Source organism: Phyllobates terribilis, unplaced genomic scaffold (assembly GCF_046119375.1).
Source record: "Phyllobates terribilis strain yellow unplaced genomic scaffold, ASM4611937v1 Scaffold_2__4_contigs__length_985480577, whole genome shotgun sequence".
Classification (NCBI taxonomy): Eukaryota; Metazoa; Chordata; class Amphibia; order Anura; family Dendrobatidae; genus Phyllobates; species Phyllobates terribilis.
Genome location: NW_027362762.1, coordinates 793,619,087 through 793,644,579, shown reverse-complemented (window position 1 = coordinate 793,644,579; position 25,493 = coordinate 793,619,087). Strand labels below are relative to the sequence as shown.

The window sequence follows — 25,493 nt, the reverse complement described above, 5'->3', positions numbered from 1 at the left end:
GATTTATATAGTGTGACCGTAAAAGAATGGTAAAAAATAAAAAATAAATATTATACTTACCTTCTGATGGCCCCCGGTCTCCTTATCCGATGCGTCCGGTCCTCCCGGTGTCTCGCGGTTGTGTAAAAGGACCTGCAATGACGTCATTTAGTCATGTGACGTGACTAAATGACGTCATGGCAGGTCCTTTTAGACCATCGCGAGCTGCCGGGAAGCCAGGACGGATCGCTATGGAGACCGGGGGCCATCAGAAGGTAAGTATATTTTTGATTTTAATTCTTTTTTTTACAGGTACTATGGTACCCGGGTCTGGAGGAGAGTCTCCTCTTCTCCAAACCTGGGTACCATCCGCACATTGAGTCGCTTAATATCCGCATGTGCACATGTAGTGATGCGGATATTATGCGATTCAATGCAAGTCAATGGTGGCTAAAACGCCGCGATTACGCAAAATAATTGGTAGTGCTGCGGATTTTTCCGCAATGATAATCCGCAGCGGAAATTTCCGCAGCATGTGCACAGCACATGCGGATTATCATTGGGGAACATGGCAGACCTTCTACCAAGCATTTTTTAAGCGTTTCTGCAGCGAATTGCCGCTGCGGAAACGCTTAAAAAACGCATAGTGGGCACACAGCCTGACTCAGATGTCAGCAAGGTGGAAGTGGGGTACTCTTGTGGGCAGGTATTATTAAAGATGAGCTAGTTGGACCTTTTCAGGTTGAAAATGGACTCAAATCCAATTCCCAAACCTACTGAGAGTTTTTAAAAGATACTGTATTTTTCGGATTATAAGACGCACTTTTTCCCCCCAAATTTGGGAGGAAAATGGGAGTGCGTTTCATAATCCAAAGGTAACTTACCGGGGAAGTCGGCGGTGTTGGAACAGGGTCACAGGAAGCAGGGTTGTTGCTTCAGGAGGCCGGCGGCGGCAGGTGTGGGGCAATGCTGCGTAGCCCGAAATCTCAATCTGTGCATGCGCTGCCTCCAGAGGCCATTTTCCAGAAGCCCACCACAGGGAAATCAATGGGAAGGGGACTCTGCTCAGCGCCGATATCTTCGGAGAGCCCCGGGCCCGCAGTCTCACAGTGCTGGGACACCCCCTCCTCACAGCTCGGGGCCCGCAGCATCGCCCCACTCCTGCAGCCGCCAGCCTCCTGAAGCAGCGACCTTGCCTCCTGTGACCCAGCTCCACCGACCCCCCGTAAGCTATCGTAAAATGGGACTATAAGATGAACAACCATTTTATTTAAAACATTTTTTCCTAGTTTCTTCCCCAAAATTTGGGGTGCTTCTTATGGTCTGGTGTGTCTTATAGTCCGCAAAATATTTTACTTTCTTCAAGCAGTGGTACATGAAAATTCTGCATCTTTCAAGAAAAACATTACTTTTTTATGCAGGTCAATGCTCCATTGCATGCATTGAGGTTTTCACTGCTTGGTTAGCGAGTAAAGGACTTATAGATGAAAGATTAATGATATGGCCCCTTCTGATTTCAGAAATCTCATTAATTTGTTGGAACAGTAAAATGCTGCATTTTTAGTAGCAAAAAGGAGTGATAAAAACGCAGCAAAAACACAAAAAAAATGCAACCTCTCTGAATGGTGTTTGGTTGTTGCTGCCCAAAAATTTGATCATCAATTCAAAGTATTAAGAAACAGACTCCATGAATGGAATTATGACTGGCTAATGAATGGCTTATGACTGCTATTGAAAAGGAGAGTAACTATATTGGTCATATATATATATATTTTTTTTAAATATCAGAATGTATTTTTGGACATTTTGAGTTGTTTGGTTTTTGTTCTAACTTTAACAGATGAAAATAAGCAATTGAGATAGAAAAATGAAAAAGTTTAATTTAGTTGCATAATATTTCTGCAAAAATGAAGAGAAATCCAGCTCCATGCACAGTGAATCATGATTAAGGGTGCGTAGACACCTGAAACGCGTTGATGCATGTTTTGTAAGCTGTACAGCTGACTCTGTTTGACCTTGAAGCATTTCTGTGGATAAAACATTCACTGCTCGTGGAGCTCGATTTCTCTTCATTTTTGCATTTTCCTGCGCCTTGACGCGGCCTTTCCGTGCTCCAAACACTCCCAGGATGCAAATCACGGTGAGCTGGACTATATTTCTCTTTTATCTGTACACAAGATATTCTCCTTAGGGCATGTGCACACGACAGTATTTTTGGTCCAAGTGCTATCCGTTAAAAAAAACAACAATGCACATGAACAACTTTTTCACTAACTGAATCTGTATGTGAAAAAAAAATATTGCAGAATGCACGATTTTCCTTTGAAAATCATGAGGCACACCCATTCAAGTCTATGGGTATGAGAAATAAATCGGATGCCACAAGGAACCACAGTATAGCATCCGATTTCTATGGATACATTGCATTTCCGTAACCTAGGAAACTGTAAATGGTCTTGTAAATTATTGATAGCCGCTGACTAAAAAAGCAGATTGCATACGGATGACAAGTGAGAAAAAAAATCGTCCCACTTTTCTGCATGAAAATCGGAAAGATTTTTTAGAATGTTGTGTGACCCTAGCCTAAGAAACAATTCACTGAAAAAAGGACAAAAAATCAATAAAAGACATCACTGAAAAAGAACAAATAACAGCCATTCTTGCAATACCATATCTGTGGGCTGGCTGCCTAGTTATGATGTGAATGGCACTCTATGCAAGCTGGTGTGCATTTTGAATACTAGGCAGCCTCCCCACGGATGTCTGGTTAATTAGTAAGTGGCTGTTTTATTATTATTTTGCACCTGTGCTGCCCCTGCCTTTATCATGGGGGTCCTGCTGCATCCTGTTGTGCATTTGTGCCTAGCTTAAGGGTCCTTTCACATTGCATTTTGTTAAACAGTCGATGCCCACATTGTGACTTTTGTCCGAAATTCCCCGAAATATGATGCATGTCACAGAGTACGTTTACTTTGTTGGCACCATTATACTCTATGGCCCCGTCGGCGCATATGTCCGAATCCCGTTTTTCGGGGGGCGGGGGTGGGGTTCGGACGTAAGCCCGGACAGGGTCACCGAGCGTGTAACAAAATGCAATGTGAAAGCACCGTAAAAAAGACTAAATTTCACTTTTATTTTCTTAAATATTATGGTTTCAGTTGTATTAACTTTTTGGATTGACCGACACCTCTGTAATTGTTCAGTAATATAATAAATAATCAAAAATACAAATTGCCTAATAATTCTGCACCACAGTGTATATGGAGGTAAAATATGGCCCCACAGGCTTCATGGAGCCATAAAATGACCATGTGCATGATATAATCATGCAGCTTTTGATACATAGAATAAAGTCAGAAGTGCTCTTGTGATGATGAGGAAAGCAGAGTTTTGACAGGAAATCTGTGCAGAATTCTATGTACATGGTATAGTGCAACACCATGCAGTGTTATATCTGCATTGGCATTTACGCAGGTGATTCTTCTACCCCAGTACCCTAGTGTGTCAGGGATTTCTACAATAACTGCAAATGAAATTCATAAAATGGAGTACAGTCAATGCACCTTAGGTTTCTGATAGTTAACACAGTGTAGCATGCAGAAAATGTTCTATTCCTGCTTCATCTTTAACATTTTTACACTTGAGTATTGAAAACTAATTATTACTGGTCTATAATCTGTGCATGGTTTGCAGCCATACACAAGCTTCAAGTATACCAGGAACCACATGCCCGTATTACACTAAATAACTCTTGTTACATTTCGCTTTTTCTGCCCTTGTTATTTATTCTCCGTTCTAATAGGTTTAATATCAAACAGCTTTGGCATGGTAGATTCTGACCAACTTGGACAAAACAGCTATTCATTTATGGCGCACTGAACCTTCAATACAAATTTGTCCACAACTGCCTACATTTTTAACAAGGTTCCCAAGAATATCTATTTATATATGTCCCAAAATGCTCTCAGTTTGAATCCTCAAATTAAACTTTACTTTACAGAAAATCTGTTTTGACCTTTGAGAAGCCACCTAAGCGATAAGGGGTGTAGACGCGGTGGTGGAAAAAAAAGCATAACTGCTTTTATTTTAAAACAAGAAATGTACTGGTTACTTTTCATCTTCATCTCCTTCACTCATGCTGCTGATTGAGGCAGATGCTGCGCCTTTGGGTGATAATGGTGGTGAGGTTTTATTAAGCATCCATGGCAAGGTAGGTGAAGGAGAGCGAGATGGAGAACGTTCTCGAGTCGGGCTGCTTGTAGGACTTTGCCTTGGGGATAGTGCTTGAAGCATCCTCCCGCTCCTCTCCTGAAACATCTGCTTCTGGAAGAAAATGAACACTATTAGTACTGTACAACTGTACATTATATGATTTGTGTACGTTTTTTTTTATATAGAATTTATTCCTATTATATGTAAACCAAAAGCTCAAAACCAATAAACTTTCCAGAATGAAAATCAAGACCGCAAGACACCAAAGAAATGTTTCTACCATTAGGGTTCTTGATGAACCCCTAAAATGGTAAAACTCACTTTGTATTTTAAGGGGAAACTGTCACCAGAAAAAACTCTATTAACCTGCAGATATGGGGTTAATCTGTAGGTTAATAGCGTTACTAACCTGCCCGACGCCTGCACCTAGCCAAACACTGCGGGGAGAAACTGAACTTTATTGTCCCCGGCAGCGTTCAGGATTCAGTCACGGGGGCGGCGCCGGTGCTAGTTAAGTCAACGCTCTGAGTATACAGCGCGGCGGCTGTAACCGCGCCCCCGGCCCTGACTGACAACTGGCCTCAATGCAGAGAGAGTGTCAGTCAGGCCCGGGGTGCGGTTACAGCCGCTGCTCTGTATTCTCAGAGAGGTGACTGAACCCATGCTGGCGCCATCCCTTTGACTGAAACTCGCACACTGCCAGGAGGAATAAAGTTTATTTTCTCCCTGCAGTGTTAGGCTAAGTGCAGGCGCCGAGCAGACTAGTAACGCTATTAACCTGCAGATTAACCCCATATCTGCAGGTTAATAGCATTTTTTCTGGTGACAGATTTCCTTTAAGCAGAATTCTTTCCTGTAACTTGGTTTCAGTGTTCTATCAGTATTCACAATAAAGCAGAAGAATACGGAATTAAACTAATCTTGGCAATGCCCTACTGAAATGGTTTAAGCTTAAAGAGATTATCTACTCTAGATAATCATGTTTTCTTATGAGTTCCCCAATCATAAACTGTCCACAAGGAGCTGATAAGTTGTAAACTACCAGGTTAGCAGGTGTTTTATTTCTCTGCAGTGCCTCCGCAGGTAAAATAAAGTTTTACACAATTTCTGTTGCAATTAATGGGCTGTCTCTGTTAATTTATTTTAAAGATGTATTCAGTACTGTCATACGGGAGATGCTCTTTGTAACTGCTCTCCCTCCAATTGGTCTTAAAGTAACCAATTGATCTTGTAAGAAGAAGAGGAGGAAAAAACAAAAGCGGAAAAAGAAAACATTGGGGTTAATGGGGTTATGCTGAGGTTTTCATTATGCTGAAATTGTCTAATTCATTTTATTCCTGTACATATAAAAATAAATATTTCCTTGAACAGAAACGTAAACCATTAAGAAAGCAAACCGAAGACGTACCCAGGCACCATCAGGACCAAACAACTCTAAAAAATTCCCAATAAACTCCCTTGATTTCTCCTCCCACTTCTGTATTAAATCGTGGCTCTTTTCTTCTACCTTGTAGACAAATTCTTTGGATTTTTCTTCCACATTTTTCACCTTTTCTTTCATTTTATCTACTTGGTTTTGAAATCTGTATTTTTTCTCCTGGTGTAAAAACAATTACAGTTCAAATTATTCTAGAGATAAGATTATCCAGCACATATAGAGAAACATAATTGGTATACAAATAGTACTGCTGCCAAATTATTGCAGTTCATTTGCACGTAGCTGCTATGGGGTTCTTGCTAAATGGTGGCCGAGCCCTGGTATTGTGATCAGTAAGCAGCGAGAATTACCTAAGAGAACTGGAAGCTCTCAGTACTGACATTATTTTAAGAAAAGTGAAAGAGCAAGAAGTTTGCTCTGTGCATAGTGCAGACTAATGTCAGAAATAGATAAGTCAGTTAGGCCCATTGGGATTTGTTGGCATCTTTACAATGAATCCAACATATAATAAATGGACAAACGTATTGGGGACACCTCTTAATCATGGAATTTACCCTTTTCGTTCAGTCACATTTCCACAGGTGTATAAAATCCAGCCTCAGCCATGCAGTCTGCCTTTTTTAACATTTGTGTAATTAGGCTATGTGCCCACGATGCAGAAACGCTGCATATTTTTTCCGCTTCTCCCTGGCAGGAAAAACGCATGCGGATTTTCCATGCGTTTTTCCCGCCAGGTAGAAGCGTTTGTCAAGCGTTTTTGCATGCATTTCTGCATGCGGGTTTTCAAGCGCTTTTCCAAGTGATTTTAGCATCACTTGGAAAAGTGCTTGACAACTTGGTCACACTATATAAATCCATGCAACCGGCATGGATAGATATAGTGTGACCAAGTAATAGTTAAAAAAAAAAAAAAGAATAAGAATGGTGAAAAATAAAAATAAAGATTATACTTACCTTCCGATGGCCTGCGGTCTCCTTCTCCAATGCGTCCGGTCTCCACGGTGTCTCGCGGTTGTGTAAAAAGATCTGCCATGACATCATTGAGTCATGTGACAGGTCACGCGACCGCTGACGATGACGTCATCTCAGGTTCTCACACCACCGCAAGCTGTACAAGAGACCGGGCGCATTGCTTATTTTAAATTGTTTTTTTTTACAGGTACCATGGTACCCGGGTCTGGATGAGAGTCTCCTCTTCTCCAGGCCTGGGTACCATCTGCACATTGAATCGCTTAGTATCCGCATGTGCACATGTAGTCATGCGGATATTATGCGTTTCAATGCAAGTAAATGGCGGCAATTACGCTGCGTGTCCGCAAAATTAATGGACATGCTGCGTATTTTTCTGCAATGATAATCCGCAGTGGAAATTTCCGCAGCATGTGCACAACACATGCGGATTATCATTGGGGACCATGGGGCACGGCTTACCAAGCGTTTTTTAAGCGTTTTCACTGTGGAAATTCCACAGCAAAAGCTCTTGAAAAACGCATAGTGAGCACGCAGCCTTATGAGTTTTTCTAAAGAGCTCAGAGATGAGCTTAGTACAGTAATAGTGTCACCAATGTAACAAATCAATTTGTAAAAGTTCTTCCCTTCTAAATATTCCAAAATCAACTGTAAGTATTATTATTGATAAGTGAGAGCATTTAGGAACTACAGCCACTGAGCAGGGTTGCCGACTGCTGAAACACATAGTCATAGAAGCCACCAGCTGTCATGTCCCATGATTTAGGAATCATACAGACAGTATTGTATTAACATTGTGTTGTTATGCTGCCTTGCAATAGGCCCCTTTTAGACATTTCCCTCCCTCTCTCCATGTGACTCTGATGTAGCTCTGATATCAGTAACCCCTACCTTCTTCCTCATTTTTCTTCCTCATTCACAGTTTGTCAGCCATCTTAGAGGTTCATGTGTTTGCATCTCTGGTTCATAAAAGTCTTTTTTACCTACTATATGTGTGCATAACTACAAGAATTCAGCTATAAAATAAACCTTCAGGAATCTCCATATGTGCCTCCTGCAGTCGAGTTCAAGCTATCAGAGGACATCACTCTGTGTGAGTAATGGTACATAGTGACAGCCATAGAAACGGTGTCTCAAGTGCCCCACACTTGCAGCTTAATTATGAAGTCAGAACACCAATGCTGACTCAATGAATGCAGAGTCCTAAGCCTCTTCTGCAAGGGAAGAAACAGACAAAAAAGGGACCCGGTGCAACAACAGTATTTGGGTACTTTGCAGTCCAATAATACATCACTTTATGTACCTGTAATGAAAACTGATCGCTGCCTTAAAGGTGAAATTGGGTCCCATTACCTAAGGTAAGGCCACCGCTGCTCCTCTGGTATTATCAGCACAAAAAGTGTGTGCTGAGAACTTAATGACATTACCATAGTAGAACAATTAACTGCATGTAAGTCTTACGTCACAAAGCGAAACTGCTAGGCGTAGGATGGAGTCAGGGCCGGCGTCAGCACCCGGCGCACCAGGGCAAATGCCGGAGCCCTGAGCAGGCGGGGGGGCCCCTCACCGTCGAGCACCCCGCGTGCTATGGGACCCGTGAGCAGAGGAGAGCAGTGTCAGCACCCGCTCCCCCCGCTTGCTCAGGACCCCGGCACAATACTTACCCCTCCCCGTGCCTCCGCAGCAGCTCCTGCATCCTCCGCGGCTGCTGCACTGTGACGTCTCAGGTCAGAGGGCGCGGTGACGTCCTTACACCGCGCTCTCTCCTGAGTAGTCACAGCGCAGAGCGGGATGAGGCCGGCGACGCTGGAGTCTGGAGCTGCGGCAGCAGGTGAGACGTGAGGTGAGTATTTGATTTTTTTTTTTATTGTATGGAGGCCTGTGGCAGTATAAGGGAGGGGGGTGAGGTGGGGGTGTGTGACATCCTGAATGGGGCATTATATGGGGTGGTTGTGTGACATCCTGCATGGGGCAGTATAAGGGAGGGGTGTGTGTGACATCCTGTATGGGGCATTATAAGGGGGGGGCTGTGACATCCTGCATGGGGCATTATAAGGGAGGGTGTGTGTGTGACATTCTGCATGGGGCATTATAAGGGACGGGGGGTGTGACATCCTGCATGGGGCATTATAAGGGAGGGGGGTGTGTGACATCCTGCATGGGGCATTATAAGGGAGGGGGGGTGAAGTCCTGCATGGGGCATTATAAGGAAGGGGGGGTGTGTGTCATCCTGCATGGGGCATTATAAGGGGGGGTGACATCCTACATGGGGCATTATATGGAGGGGAACAGCCTGCGTGGGGCATTATATAGGGGGAACAGCCTGCGTGGGGCATTATGTGGGGGGAACAGCCTGCATGGGGCATTATGTGGGGGGAACAGCCTGCATGAGGCATTATGTGTGGGGAACAGCCTGCATGGAGCGTTATATGGGGGCCAGTATTCTGTATGGAGCGTTATATGGGGGCCAGTATCCTGCATGGAGCGTTATATGGGGGCCAGTATCCTGCATGGAGCGTTATATGGGGGCCAGTATTCTGTATGGAGCATTATATGGGGGCCAGTATCCTGTATGGAGCGTTACATGGGAGCCAGTATTCTGTATGGAGCGTTATATGGGGGCCAGTATTCTGTATGGAGCGTTATATGGGGGCCAGTATCCTGTATGGAGCATTATATGGGGACCAGTATCCTGTATGGAGCATTTTATGGGGGCCAGTATTCTGTGTGGAGCGATTCACCGGTTTCTGAGCTATTGTGGAATATATATCACTCATGTAATGTAAGAAGTGAAATCTTTGCATTGTACTATATATATACTTCTCTTCGGTATCTGTGCATCATGAATCGTGGTATGTGTTAAAGGGGCCCACAAAAACCTGGAGCCGGCCCTGGATGGAGTGATGTAAAGTACTCTGCCAATGGGCTCTAGAACAGTGGAAATGTGTTCTGTAGGGTGATGGATCAGGTTTCTCTATCTGGCAGTCTTATGGATGGGTCTGGGTTTGGCGTACATCAGGAGAACATTGGCCACCTAGTTCTAGTTAAGGGAGGTGAGTATACACAGGAGGTGAGTATACACAGTTTTTTTAAATTGGGGTCCAGAATCAATTAAGTCTAGTAGTGGATAACTCCCTCTAAGGCTAATTAACAGTAGCTTCCAAACATATAAATTATACCTGCTGTGAAATTCAGAACATACAAATTCGGCCCGGTCTTTCTCATCTGACATAAATGGAATATATATTTCACATGTATTATCAGTGCTCTGTGAAATATCAATGTATGTGCAGAAAGCTTATTAATACTGGATTGTGGGCCATGGCTATGGTCAGATGACACCCGGTTATGTGATTAGAAACTGTAACATTACTGTTTTCACAGGGATTTCTTACACTAAAACCTTATTAACAGGAATAAGAAATGAATCCTGGTATTACACGTGGAATTCTTTTATGTTTAAGAGGGGATTATAGGTCTAATCCCCCTATAATCCATCAAACTGTTGTAATAATTTATGATTTCAAATGAAAATTGAGATTTCTATCCAATGTTGTATACATTCCACATTACATAGACACAGCAAATGAAATGGGAGAACTGGTTTTAAACACCGTGTTTAACAAAGAGGGAACAAACTCACTCGCTATGGAACCAGCGTTGTCAGCGGTCCTTATACTTACGTTTATAAAACTAACATTTAGCTCTTTTGCAGTATATCCCCTCTGGAGATTGCGCCTGGCATAAACATCGTAATCACGGACGATTCTAGTGATTATGTCTGACGTTGAGATACCTTCTGTCCTCTGTGTTGGTACAAACATGCCTGTCACAGAGAGGAAAGGTGCGCTGGATGATAGGATCTTATGTGAACGTAGTTAAAACATGATTATCTATCGATCTAATGGATGTCACATGTATCTCGCACAACTTCTACCGTTAATTTTTCAGAACAAATATTGCATTAAATACTTTATCAAATAAACAAAAGGAGTTAATATGAATTTGGTAACTGCAGAACTTCACAATACTTTGCAAATATACAATGGCTGTAAAGAAAATGACTCATTATTTATGTCTTTTCTTTATACATAGGCTGTGTGCCCACGTAGCGTTTTTCAAGCGTATATGCTGCGGAATTTCCGCAGCGTAAACGCTTGAAAAACGCATGTAGATCCGCACCCCATGGTCCCCAATGGCATTCCGCAATGTCAATGCCCATGCTGCGGATTTTTCCGCAGCGTATATGCTGCAGTCAAAAATCCGCAGCATGTTCATTAATTTTGCGGAAGCGCTGCGGAATCAATGTGCGGATGGTACCCAAGTCTGGATGAGAGGAGACTCTCATCCAGACCTGGGTACCAAAGAACCTGTAAAAAAAAGAATAAAATAAAGTTTATACTTATCTTCTGATGTTTTCCCTCCGTCGCGCTGTTGTCTGAAGGACCTGCCACGTCATTGAGTCATGTGACCCACCACATGACTCAATGACGTCACCGCAGGTCCTGCACACAACAGCGTGAGCCGCTCAAGACTCCGGACGGGGCAGAGAATGCATCAGAAGGTGAGTATAAAGTTTATTTTTTTATTTTTTACCATTCTGAACAAGTTGTCAAGCACTTTTCCAAGTGATGCTTGGAGAAGTGCTTGATAACCCGCATGCGGAAATGCATGCAAAGACGCCTCACAAACGCTTCTACCTGGCGGGAAAACCGCATGTAATATCCGCATGCGATTTTCCCGCCAGGGAGAAGCGTAAAAAATATGCTTCAGGTCCGCAACGTGGGCACATAGCCATAGAGTATTTTTTAAGAAGTTCAGGTCTTTCCTTTGTTTGTCTTGAGAAATACTGGGATTAGTGTCACAAGATGAGGCATTACCAGAATTTTTTTTTTCAAAGCTGGTTGTCTCATATCACTCATCTCTGAATATCTTGAGCTGGCTTTGGACAGGAGCTGTGCGAATTTCCTTACACTCCGAGATCCCAGGCTTGGCTTATGACTCGCCAGGCTGGAAAGAAGTTAAATCTGTGCTGTACGCCACCCAGATATCGTCAATCATGTCAAGCCAGGAAATTCACGCAGCTCTTGTTCACGGCTAGAGAGCACTGATCTGGATCATGGACCGGGGTTGCTCAAAGCGATCGGCTCATCTCTATTCCTCCTGACTCCCCCCACTCCTATACACGTACAGTCATGGCCAAAAGTATTGAGAATGACACCAAAATTATATTTTCACATGATCTGCTGGCCTCTGGTTTTTATTAGTGTTTGTCTGATGTTTATATCACATACAGAAATATAATTGCAATCATATTATGAGTACCAATAGGTTATATTGACAGTTAGAATGAGTTAATGCAGCAAGTCAATATTTGCAGTGTTGCCCCTTCTTCTTCAAGACCTCTGTAATTCTCCCTGGCATGCTCTCAATCAACTTTTGGACCAAATCCTCACTGATAGCAGTCCATTCTTGCATAATCAATGCTTGCATTTTGCCAGAATTTGTTGGTTTTTGTTTGTCCACCCGTCTCTTGATGATTGACCACAAGTTCTCAATGGGATTAAGATCTGGGGAGTTTCCAGGCCATGGACCCAAAATCTCTATGTTTTGTTCCATGAGCCATTTAGTTATCACCTTTGCTTTATGGCAAGGTGCTCCATCATGCTGGAAAAGGCATTGTTGGGCGCCAAACTGCTCTTGGACGGTTGGGAGAAGTTGCTCTTGGAGGACATTCTGGTACCATTCTTTATTCATGGCTGTGTTTTTAGGCAAGACTGTGAGTGAGCCGATTCCCTTGGCTGAGAGGCAACCCCACACATGAATGGTTTCAGGATGCTTTACAGTTGGCATGAGACAAGACTGGTGGTAGCGCTCACCTCTTCTTCTCCAGATAAGCTGTTTTCCAGATGTCCCAAACAATCGAAAAGGGGATTCATCAGAGAAAATGACTTTGCCCCAGTCCTCAGCAGTCCACTCCCTGTACCTTTTGCAGAATATCAGTCAGTCCCTGATGTTTTTTCTGGAGAGAAGTGGCTTCTTTGCTGCCCTCCTTGAAACCAGCCCTTGCTCAAAGAGTCTCCGCCTCACAGTGCGTGCAGAAGCGCTCACACCAGCCTGCTGCCATTCCTGAGCAAGCTCGGCACTGCTGGTAGTCCGATCCCGCAGCTGAAACAGTTTTAAGATACGGTCCTGGCGCTTGCTGGTCTTTCTTGGGCGCCCTGGAGCCTTTTTGACAACAATGGAAGCTCTCTCCTTGAAGTTCTTGATGATGCGATAGATTGTTGACTGAGGTGCAATCTTTGTAGCTGCTATACTCTTCCCTGTTAGGCCATTTTTGTGCAGTGCAATGATGGCTGCACGTGTTTCTTTAGAGATAACCATGGTTAACTGAAGAGAAACAATGATACCAAGAACCAGCCTCCTTTTAAAGTGTCCAGTGATGTCATTCTTACTTAATCATGACTGATTGATCGCCAGCCTTGTCCTCATCAACACCCACACCTGTGTTAATGGATCAATCACTAAAACGATGTTAGCTGCTCCTTTTAAGGCAGGACTGCAATGATGTTGAAATGTGTTTTGGGGGTTAAAGTTCATTTTCTGGGCAAATATTGACTTTGCAAGTACAGTAATTGCTGTTAAGCTGATCACTCTTTGACATTCAGGAGTATATGCAAATTGCCATTACAAAAAATGAAGCAGTAAACTTTGGAAAAATTACTATTTGTCTCATTCTCAATACTTTTGGCCATGACTGTACAGCTGTGGTTCACTGAGGTTGCATGTTTTTTTTAAAGAAGGAGAGATGAGTAAGCCACTGCCGGACACCTATGGCTGTAACCTATCTACCCTGAGAATAAGAGGAGCAGACATGAAAATTCACCATGCTCATTCCTTATTTCCCAAACATTATCTGATGGTGTGGAATTATAGTGGGTGCAGGGGTTGGAGTCACACCTAGATCCTGGAATCCAGGAGGGCAAAAAAGGTCCCATATCAGAAGACCAATATTTTTAAAGATCTTTAATAGTTAGATTCCCAGTTGGTGATTTTGCATTAGGGCTCACGCGCTTCAAGTTATGCCACTGCTTCTATACACATAACATAGTCAACTGGCTGCACTGAAATCAGTGGGTTTAGATGCCTTTTCATCAGTGTGTGTGGGGGTCTTAAAATTCACATTTGGAAAACTGAGGTATAGAGATCTTATGGAAATTCCATTGTGAAGATATACTAGACATATCTCATTACACAAACACTTCACTTTACAGTATATAAAGATCATACCAAGGACTATCGAGAAGGGCCATTGTGACAGCATTAACAATAACATAGGAGGGTAATGCAAGAGTTTCATGTCATGCCTCTGCAGGTAGAGCTTGTAAGACATAGCAAGAACAGATATGTATAGGTTATATCAAACTAGAATCAATGTATTTTCATTTTGTAACTTATTTAGCAGAAAATTGGAGAAATTGGAGCATAATGAGGTTTTACATTGTACACTATTGTAGTTCTGCCATTAAACAGATTAATAATGAAAGATAATAGAATTTTTAGAGACTTAATATGGAAAAAAAAGGTGCCAAGGATAAAACTTGAGACCCTGCAGAGACCAAAAGGGGATGGAGGACTTGCAGTTCCTGACCCACTGGTGTATCATCTTTCCTCACAATTACAGCATTTGAGGGGGTGGGAGAGCCCGGAACTCCCATCCTCATCGGCTAGAATGATTAGGCATGTACTAGGAGAGAGCAACCCAGTGGAGGCTCTGGAAAGAGGAAGATTAAGGAATTAAAGCTAGTGGGAGGAACAATCAGAGGTATTCATAAAATATGGTCTAAAGTTAAAAAGATGATGGGCATGGTGGGATACTCAAAATACTCACCCATATCGATTAATTCTAACTATCTATAATTCCATAGACTGGAGGGGTTTGGTCAATGGCAAAGACTGGGACTTTATAAGATCGTACAATTAGTCAAGGATGGTAGGTTTAAGTCTTTCCAGGAGTTCCAGAATGAGTTTGGGGTCTCCAGCAAGGGATTTTATAAATACCTGCAGTTGAGGCACACCTTCATGACACAAAATGGTCGGGAGCCTATTATTCAAAGTAGAGGAACAGCTTTCTTGGACACAGTGGTGGGGTAGGGGTCAACGAGAGGGGTAATCTCGCTCCATTGTAAATGTCTAATGGAACAGGTCCTCAAAAAACGAGGTAGTAATCTTAAAACTAAATGGGAGCAAGACCTGAGCCCAATAGAGGAAGACACATTGGAAGATATTTTACAGTCCATACCACTAGTGTTGACAAGCGAGGGGTAAAAACTTTTGCAATACTATCTGATTCATAGAGTATATAATACCCCTTTGCACTTACACAATTTTGGTTACAAAAATGACTCAAACTGTTATAGGTGTGGTAATCCTGATGCAGATCTATGTCACGTAATGTGGAACTGCCCTAAACTAGGGGATTCTGGAGAGAGATTCTAGATCTTGTGTCCAAGGTGTTTGAATGTGAGATTCCCCATGATCCTATTGTGTGTCTATTGGGATATGTAAATGGCTTACCAACTGAAGAGGCCCATCAGTTAGCTATCCTCCGTCTATTATAACAGGCCAGGAAGCTGATAGCTTCGCACTGGAAAGACAATGAACCTCCAAACATGAAAGAATATATCCCTAAAATCCACAATATACTTAGACTAGAGAGATATGTATACCAGAGAAGGGGGAACCCTCTTAAATTTGAAAAATTGTGGGCACCTTGGTTGGATTCTCCGCGCCTGGCCCCTATAACATTAACATGGTCAAGAATGTTAGCGACTGTATTGATTAGATAAATCAGTTTTGATTGTAATATAAATGTAATGACTCCAGCTAATTGGTAATTAGCAGATTGATAACAAGTAGCTAAATGAACTGTACATGTTAATAAATAAGGGAGAGATAGAAAGTGACCAACACATCTGATACGTAATAAAATAAATGAAACAAGTTTTACAATGTGAAGAAATAGACAATGTCTATAAACTGTTTCTCCCCTTTAAGGTCGAAAGAGCCGGCGGGAAGGGGTGGGATTTGAAAGGATGTGATTGTCAACTTACTAAAAATTATTTGATTAAAAAAAAACAGATTAATAATGATGCATGTGTAAAAACAGATGGGGCAACTGGGGTTAGCTAAAACTGGATGTTTAGTAAATGGATGAAGGACACATTGGGGAAGATTTATTAGAATTGCCGAAAAGTTAAAATGCAGCCGGCAACAAAGACAGTTTCTCTTAGACATTTAATAAACAAGGTTTTAGTTAGTAAACCCCCTTTTTCTCACACACACACATACACAATGGGGAATTAAATATTTCGGCGCAGATTGCAGAATAACACAGATTACCTGCCTCCTTTATGTGTTTGTAAACATCATCAGAACCTGCTGATGAATATGGAATGTCATCATGAGCCACAAAATCAATCTAGAAATAAAAGACACAACAGTATTGAATGTTACATTTTTAATCAAGTTATTAGACAAAAGGACAATAAAACCAGTGCTGATTAATGGGAGCTCTGACACACTGTGCTCAATGTAATATATGGCTCTTGAGATGAAGCTGCTGTAGACCTTCATCAGACTCCTCCATACACATGAATCAAGCTATAAACTTATCTGTAAAAGAAAGTTCAGCAAATCTATTTAGCCTAGCTCTGGCAATAGGGTTCCTTGGAATTGATAAAAAATTAATGAATGAAGTTACATTTGATCAAAGCTATAGAAACTCTCTACATCATTATCATATATTCATGGTTTACAGAGATATTTAGAGATCAAGGGAAGATGTGATGCATTTCTTCCTAATTTGTGTCAAATCTAAACTCAAAACCTGATTGTGAAGGAGGCTGCAGTGTCATTCATGTTCATGGTGCTTTTCATAAGTTTGCTTTATATACATCAATTACGTTATTGGTTATGTAACATAGTATAGATGTATATAAATAGTCACAAGAACAGGAATGGGTTATGCCAAGAGTGTGTAGGGAAACGTTTGCTTAAAGCTCCAATGTTTTTTTCTTATTTCAGCGCCGGAGTGATGCTACTAATCTAAGTTCCCTGACTCTAGTCTAATACTTACCAGCTGCTGTCTTTATCGGTTATCAGCACCACTTGGTTCCGATCTTGTGACCACAACTTCTGACTGACAGGTCTAAAGCCTTGTTCTGGCTCTCATAGACTTACATTGAGTTGTGACTTATGGATTGCTCAGCAAACAAAATCCAGCAGGTCACAACCAGAAGAAGACTGACAGGAGTGGGGCGGATAAAAGATGAAGACGGCACCTGGAAGGTGCAGGGAACTTATATTAGTAGCACCACTCTGGTACTGAAATAAAAAGAAATATGGTGGAGTGGTATTCTAAAAAATGTTTCATATACTGTTTACTGCTGACAGTATCCTATGATTATTATTTCCATTTATGATATATATACATATATATATATACAGTACAGACCAAAAGTTTGGACACACCTTCTCATTTAAAGATTTTTCTGTATTTTCATGACTACGAAAATTGTACATTCACACTGAGGGCATCAAAACTATGAATTAACAAATGTGGAATTATATACTTAACAAAAAAGTGTGAAACAACTGAAAATATGTCTTATATTCTAGGTTCTTCAAAGTAGTGTATATATATACACAATTGAAACCAGAAGTTTACATACACTATATAAAAAGACACATATGCATGTTTTTCTCAATATCTGACATGAAATCAGAATAAACCTTTCCCGTTTTAGGTCAATTAGGATTACCATCATTTTTAATATTTGCCAAATGCCAGAATAATGAGAGAGAGAGAATGTTTTAAGGCATTTTTATTACTTACTGCAAAGTCAAAAGTTTCCATACATTTCCTTAGTATTTGGTACCATTGCCCTTAAACTGAATGACTTGGGTCAAACGTTTGGGATATCCATCCACAAGCTTCTCACAATAGTTGGTCGGAATTTGGGCCCATTCCTCCTGACAAAACTGTTGTAAATGATCCAGGTTTGTAGGTCGCCTTGCTCGCACCTGCCTTTTCAGCTTTGCCCATACATTTTCAATAGGATTGAGATCAGGCCTTTGTGATGGCCACTCCAAAACATTAACTTTGTTATCCTTAAGCTACTTTGTTACCATTTTGGCAGTATGCTTTTTCTATCCTGCGACATCCCCACTCTAATCATGGGAGATTTTAACATCCCAATTGGCGATCCCCTTTCCCCATCTGCCGCTCATCTTTTATCACTAACCTCCTCCTTCGGCCTTTCACAGCTTGCTAATTCTCCTACACATGAAGACGGGAACACATTGGACCTGATCTTCTCCCGGCTTTGCTCAGTACATGACTTTACTAACTCTCCCCATCCACTCTCTGACCATAATCTTCTTTCATTCTCTGTCAAGAACTGTGACTCTACTCAAAAAAAAAAACACTTTCCACACTTATAGAAATATACGCGCCATTAACACCCAGAAATTTATGAAAAAGTTGCAATCATCATTGGCCCCAATCTCCTCCCTTCCATGTTCCAACTCTGCATTGAAGCATTACAATGAAATATTGCTACGCGCCCTGGATGAAGCCGCACCTCCTACACAAAGGACAATTCGGCATAGACGGTGACAACCCTGGCACATGCCGCAAACACGTTTTCTCCAGCGGTGCTCCAGGTGTGCTGAACGGCTGTGGACAAAATATAATCTGCCCGAAGATTTCCTCCATTATAAATTTATGCTGAAAACATATAACTCTGCCCTTCACCTCTCCAAACAAACCTACTTTAACAACCTCTTCATCTCTCTTTCCAATAATCCTAAACGCCTCTTTGACACGTTTCACTCTCTCACTCTCTCCTCAATCAAACAGCACAAGCTCCGACCACCGACCTCAGCGCTGATGATCTGGCCAATTATTTCAAACAAAAAATTGACCATATCCGATAGGAAATTTTCTCCTAATCCCCAAATGTTATGCATGCCCCCCCCCTCCAGATTGTATTTTGCTCACTTTCTGACTTCGAACCAGTCACGGAAGATGAAGTGATCAGGCTCCTTGCATCTTCTCGCCCTACCACCTGCACCAGTGACCCTATTCCCTCACATCTCCTTCAGTCCCTTTCTCCAGCTGACACCACTCACCTAACTAAAATTTTCAACCTCTCCCTCTCATCTGGTATTTTTCCCTCTTCTTTTAAACATGCAAGCATACATCCATTACTTAAAAAACTATCCCTTTACCAGAACTGCACGGCCAACTACAGACCTGTTTTCAATCTTCCCTTTATCTCTAAACTCCTGGAACGCCTGGTCCATTCCCGTCTAATCCGCTATCTCTCAGATCACTCTCTTCTTGACCCTTTACAATCTGGTTTCCGTTCTTTACATTCTACTGAAACTGCCCTAAAGTCTCTAATGATCTACTAACAGCTAAATCTAATGGTCACTCTTCCCTGCTAATTCCCCTAGATCTCTCTGCAGCATTCGACACTGTGGATCATCAGCTCCTCCTCAGTATGCTCCGCTCTATTGGCCTCAAGGACACTGTTCTCCTACTACCTCTTTGACCGCTCCTTCTCTGTGTCTTTTGCCGGCTCCTCCTCCTCTCTCCTTCCCCTTACCGTCGGGGTTTCTCAAGGATCAGTCCTAGGCCCCCTTCTTTTCTCCTTATACACCGCTCCTATTGGACAAACAATCAGCAGATTCGTTTTCAGTACCATCTCTATGCTGATGACACCCAATTATACACCTCTTCTCCGGACATCACCCCTGCATTATTACAAAAGACCAGTGATTGTCTTTCTGCTATGTCTTACATTATGTCCTCCCTCTATCTAAAACTGAATCTGTCAAAAACTGAACTACTCGTATTTCCTCCCTCCACTAACCTTCCTATGCCCGATATTGCCATTTCCGTTTGTGGCTCAACCATTACTCCCCAGCAACAAGCCCGCTGTCTTGGGGTCATTTTTGATTCAGATCTTTCCTTTACTCCTCACATCAAATCACTCACTCGCTCATGTCATCTACACCTCAAAAGCATCTCAAAAATCAGGACTTTTCTTACGTTTGACAAAAACTCTTACTGTAGCTCTTATTCATTCTCGTCTCGACTATTGCACCTCATTACTTATCGGTCTCCCTCTTACTAAACTCTCCCCTCTCCAATCCGTCCTTAACGAAGCAGCCAGGATCATATTCCTCGCCAACCGCTACAACGATGCCTCTTCCCTGTGCCATTCATTGCATTGGTTGCCCATCCAATATAGAGTTTAATATAAACTTATCACGCTTACCTACAAAGCACTCCATGCTTCAGCACCCCCCTACATCTCCTCCCTTGTCTCTGTCTACCATCCTACACGTGCCCTCCGTTCTGCCAATGACTTAACCCTCCGTCACATACAATAGGCCTGACAGGCACATCTCTTGTACTTTCATTTCTCCTTCCTCGCCAGATTGTGAGGAAATCCCCTCCCTCCAGGTAGTCTCCTGTCTCTAGCAGCTCTGTGAAACCTCATACCACAGTTGGATTGCAGAGCTTCAGGAGGACAGATATAACTGCGCTAATCTCTCAGGCTCATTGTATGTGAACACGTCACACTCAATAAGGTTGGTATTTTATGTTTTTATTCATCACAATTGTTTATTTAGCTTGTTTTATGAATGTATAGCACAAAGTGTGAGGATATTTCATAGAAATAAGGCAGATTAAAAAAGAAAGTGTGCTGCTCAGGCATATACAGTAGTTCCCTAACACATATTCCTTCTCTTGCTTCAGATTATCTGCTGAAATGGAGAGGAAAATGTACAATTTATCAAAAAACCTTGATGTTGAGGAAGTAACAAACATGCTGTTAGATGATGCAGACCCCACACTGAATGAGGATTTATGAGAGGAAAGTGAGATTGATTCTCATGATGAGGTGGAAGTATGTGAAGTGGATTCTGAAACAGAGCAAGATGGTGACAGTGATGAGGATGAAGATGTAGAATCTTATTATATGGGAAAAGATAAAAAAAAACAATGGAACAAGAAGCCACTCCAGAAAAAACATAGGGAACCTCAAAACATTATTACTCACCTTCCTGCAGTTATAGGAACTGCAAGTAATGCAAAAACTGCAGTTGAATGCTGGAACAGTTTATTCACAGATGACATTCTGGACTCTATTGTCACATATACTAACCAATATATAGACATTATAAAGGACAAGTTCATCTGCAACAGAACCATCAAGGCCACAGATGAAATAGAACTGCGTGCTTTTTTTGGATTATTATACCTTGCAGGAGCTTATAGGGCAAATAGACAAAGTTTGGAGGAACTTTGGAGTAAAGATGGGGATGGAGTTGAAAAATTTGGCCTTGTTATGTCCATGAACAGATTCAAGCTTCTAATTCGTTGCCTTCGGTTTGACGACAGAACTACCCGAACCGAACGTAAAACACATGACCGACTTACTCCAATTCGTGATATATTCCAAAAATTTGTTGAAAACTGTAAAAAAAGCTATTGACCTGGGGAGAATCTCACTATTGACGAAATGCTCCCTGGTTTTCGTGGTAGATGTGCCTTTCGTCAATATATTCCTTCAAAGCCTAACAAATATGGAATAAAAATGTATGCCCTTGTTGATGCCAGTAAGACCTACACTTACAACCTGGAAGTTTATGCAGGAAAACAACCAGAAGGTCCTTACTGTGTCAGCAACAAACCCAGTGATGTTGTAAAAAGACTGGCTGAGCCCTTATTTGGATCGGGTCGCAATATAACAGCTGACAATTGGTTTTCAAATTGTGATCTGATTGATTATCTGAAAATGCAGAAGCTTTCATATGTCGGAACTGTAAGAAAAAATAAAAAAGAATTGCCTACACAGTTTGTAAGTGTGAAAGGGAGACAACAGTACAGCAGTATGTTTGCATTCCATAATGGAAAGGTTTTGGTTTCCTATGTACCACAAGCAAAAAAAATTGTACTTCTTCTATCAACACTTCATGATGATGAGGCCATCGATCCTGGGACTGAGGCACAAAAAAACCCGGAGATAATTACATTTTATAATGCAACCAAAGGGGGTGTTGATACAGCTGATCAGATGTGCTCAACTTTCAACGTCAGCAGAAACACCAAACGCTGGCCAATGGTCATATTTTTTTGCTATGTTGAATTTGGGTGGTATAAATTCACAAGTCATTTACCTTGAAAACAAGCTTGAACCACTCCGTAGACGATTCTATCTGAAAAAATTGGCCCATGAACTAGTGCTTGGAGAGCTACGCAGGAGAAGTATGAAAACAATCGGTATCCCCTCTCGCCTTCAAGTTCAGCTCAAAAGATTCCGCCCAGAAGATGATAGTGAAAATTCACCACCTGCACCACCTCCCAAAAGAAGGAGATGCACCACCTGCACCACGGAAAGCGGAATCAGAAGGCTTTCTAATTATGAATGTCACAAATGTCATAATGCAATCTGCCTGACACATGCAAAAATGATGTGTAATTCTTGCTCTTTGCTCTGCAAGTGTAATTTTTCTGGGGAAACTTCAGGATCTAATTCTGATTGAATATGTGTTTAATAGTACTTAAGGTACCTTAAAATTAAGTTTGTTTCCATAAATTTTCTTTGTAGAGTTTTTGGACAGAGTCGAACTGGGGACTATTTGGCGGGAGTTTTGAAATGTTTGTATTTCAGAGTTATTCGTTTTATGTTAAGTAATTGGGGTTTTTTTTGCACCTGATTATGTGTAGTCTCTTTTATTACATCCCTATGAAGGTCACTGATCACTTTTAGAGCACTGAAATTGCAAACATTAGATATTATAGGTATTTTTCTAGCCTGCGCCTGACAGTCACATTGTATGTGAACTCGTTAGAATCGATATTGTATGTGACGGAGGGTTAAAACTAAAATCTTCCATAATCCGAACTTCCCACTCTCGTCTCCAAGATTTCTTGCGTGCTGCGCCAGTTCTTTGAAATGCACTACCCAGGATAGTTCGATTAATTCCCAATACCAACAGTTTCAAGTGGACCCTAAAACCCATTTCTTTAGACTGGCGTATCGCCTCAAAACACTATCTAACTGTCCCAGTTTTGGCCCATATTAAAATCTTCTTCAATTTCAGGTTCATACCATCCATGCACTTAATAGCCTCGGTCTGGACTGTACACATACTGGCAGGCGACCAGTCCATGTATTATTATCTATCCTATTTAGTATATCAAGGCTGCATTATACAAGATATGTACATTTTACCTTTTGTGCCTCCCCATTTCCTCATAGACTGTAAGCTCTCGCTCCTTTCGATATGTGATATGCATATTCTGTATAAGTCCCCCCTAAAATTGTAAAGTGCTGCGGAATATGTTGGCGCTATAAAAATAAAATTTATTATTATCTTGTTTGTACTTGCATATAATTGTTTCTACAGATGAACGAGGCACCTTCAGGTATCTTGAAATTGTACCCAGGGATGAACCATGCAAGTCCACAATTCTTTTTCTGATATCTTGGCTGATTTCTTTAGACTTTCCCATGATGCTACACTAAGAAGCAGTGTGTTTCAGGTGTGCATTAAAATACATCCACAGGTGTGTCTCTAATTAACTCAGATGTGTCCAAAAAAACTATCAGAAGCTTCCAAACACATGATATCATCATATGGGCAGTCCAGAATTGTTTAAAGGCATAGTAATCTTAGTGTATGTAAACTTTTGACTTTGCAGTAAGTAATAAAAATGCCTTAAACCATTCTCTCTCTCATTATTCTGGCATTTGGAAAATATTAAAAATGATGGTAATCCTAAGTGACCTAAAGCGGGAAAGGTTTATTCTGATTTCATGTCAGATGTCAGATATTGAGATAAAAAAACATGCATATGTGTTTATATAGTGTATGCACAGTAAATTGTATATATACACACATATATATGTCCGAAAGTGTTGACACCCTTGAAATTGCTCCAGAAAATGAAGTATTTCTTCCAGAAAATGAGTGCAATTGCAGTGGCATGTAAAAGTTTGGGTACCCCTGGTCAGAATTACTGTTGTTGTGAACAGCAAAGCAAGTTGAAGATGAAGTGATCTCTAAAAGACCTAACGTTAAAGATGACATATTTCCTTTGTATTTTTGCCAAAAAAAGTATATTGTCACATTTTACATTTTAAAAATTACGAAAAGGAAAATGGGCCGATGCAAAAGTTTTGGCAGCTTTGGAGATTTGTGTGCTCAGATAACTTTGACCAAGGTTTCAGACCTTAATTAGCCTGTTAGGGTTATGGCTTGTTCAATATCATCGCTAGGAAAGGTCAGGTGATGCAAATTTCCCAGCTTTATAAAAACCCGGCCTCCTCTAACCTTGTGCCAAAAAACAGCAACCATGGGTTCTTCTAAGCAGCTGCCTAGTACTCTGAAAATGAAAATGGTGGAGGCCCACAAAGCAGGAGAAGGCTATAAGAAGATAGCAAAGCATTTTCAAGCTGCCTTTTCCTCAGTTCGAAATGTAATTAAGAAATGGCAGTTAACAGGAACAATGGAGGTCATGATAAGGTTTGGAAGACCAAGCTAAATTTCAGTGAGAGCTGCTCGTAGGATTGCTAGAGAGCCAAATCAGAACCTCCACTTGACTGAAAAAGACCTTCAGAAAGATTTAGCAGAGTCTGGAGTTGTGGTACATTGTTCTATTGTTCAGAGACACCTGCACAAGTGTGGCCTTCATAGAAGAGTCATCAGAAGAAAACCTCTTCTGCATCCTCACAATAAAATTCAGCGTCCGAAGTATGCAAAAGAACATCTAAACAAGCCGATGCATTTTGGAAACAAGACCTGTGGACCTATGAGGTTAAAATAAAACTCTGGCTACAATGATCAAAGGTACAGTATGTTTGGAGAAAAAAGGGCACAGAATTACATGAAAAGTACATCTTGTCAAACATTAAACATGGGGGTTGTGTTGCAGCCAATGGCACGGGGAACATTTCACAGGTAGGGAGAAGAATGGATTCAATGAAATTTCAACAAATTCTTGATGAAAACATAACACCATCTGTAAAAAGCTGAAGTTGAAAAGTGGATGGCTTCTACAAATGGATAATGATCCTAAACATACATCAACATCCACAATAGACTTCCTCAAAAGGTGCAAGCTGAAGGTTTTACAATGGCCCTCACAGTCCCCTGATCTGAACATCATTGAAAATCTGTGGCTAGACCTCAAAATAGCAGTGTATGCAAGATGACCCAGGAATCTCACAGAACTGGAAGAATTTCCCAAAGAAGAATGGATGAAAAGGCTCTTGGCAGACTACAAAAAGTGTTTACAAGCTGTGACACTTTCAAAAGGGGATGCTACTAGGTGCTAACTATGCAGGGTGTCCAAACTTTTACATTGGTCCATTTTCCTTTTTGCAATTTTTAAAATGTAAAATATGACTAATATATATATATATATATACAGTACAGACCAAAAGTTTGGACACACCTCCAGGCTGTGTAAGGGCTATTTGACCAAGAAGAAGAGTGATGGGGTGCTACGCCAGATGACATGGCCTCCACAGTCACCAGACCTGAACCCAATCGAGATGGTTTGGGGTGAGCTGGACCGCAGAGTGGAGGAAAAAGTGCCAACAAGTGCTAACCATCTCTGGGAACTCCTTCAAGATTGTTGGAAGACCATTTCCGGTGACTACCTCTTGAAGCTCAAAAGTGTCCAAAAGTTTGGACACACCTTCTCATTTAAAGATTTTTATGTATTTTCTTGACTATGAAAATTGTACATTCACACTGAAGGCATCAAAACTATGAATTAACACATGTGGAATTATATACTTAACAA

At 41.4% G+C, this 25,493-nt stretch overlaps 1 protein-coding gene across 3 annotated transcripts in view; it reads right to left on the bottom strand.

The window, feature by feature from the left end:
* Window positions 1-245: 245 nt before the first annotated feature.
* The window catches only part of PCYT1B (phosphate cytidylyltransferase 1B, choline), a 117,433-nt gene continuing 92,185 nt past the window's right edge, over window positions 246-25,493 (bottom strand). The window contains exons 5-8 of one of the 3 annotated variants that reach the window (XM_073667410.1): window positions 16,001-16,079; window positions 10,282-10,424; window positions 5,600-5,788; window positions 246-4,296 (exon numbers count right to left, since the gene is read on the bottom strand). In XM_073667410.1, coding sequence (XP_073523511.1) covers window positions 4,087-4,296; window positions 5,600-5,788; window positions 10,282-10,424; window positions 16,001-16,079 — 621 coding nt within the window. In that variant the 3' untranslated portion in view covers window positions 246-4,086. Of the gene's footprint in view, window positions 4,303-5,599; window positions 5,789-10,281; window positions 10,425-16,000; window positions 16,080-25,493 lie in introns of all 3 variants that reach the window. The other 2 variants (XM_073667408.1, XM_073667409.1) reach the window with 2 other exon arrangements.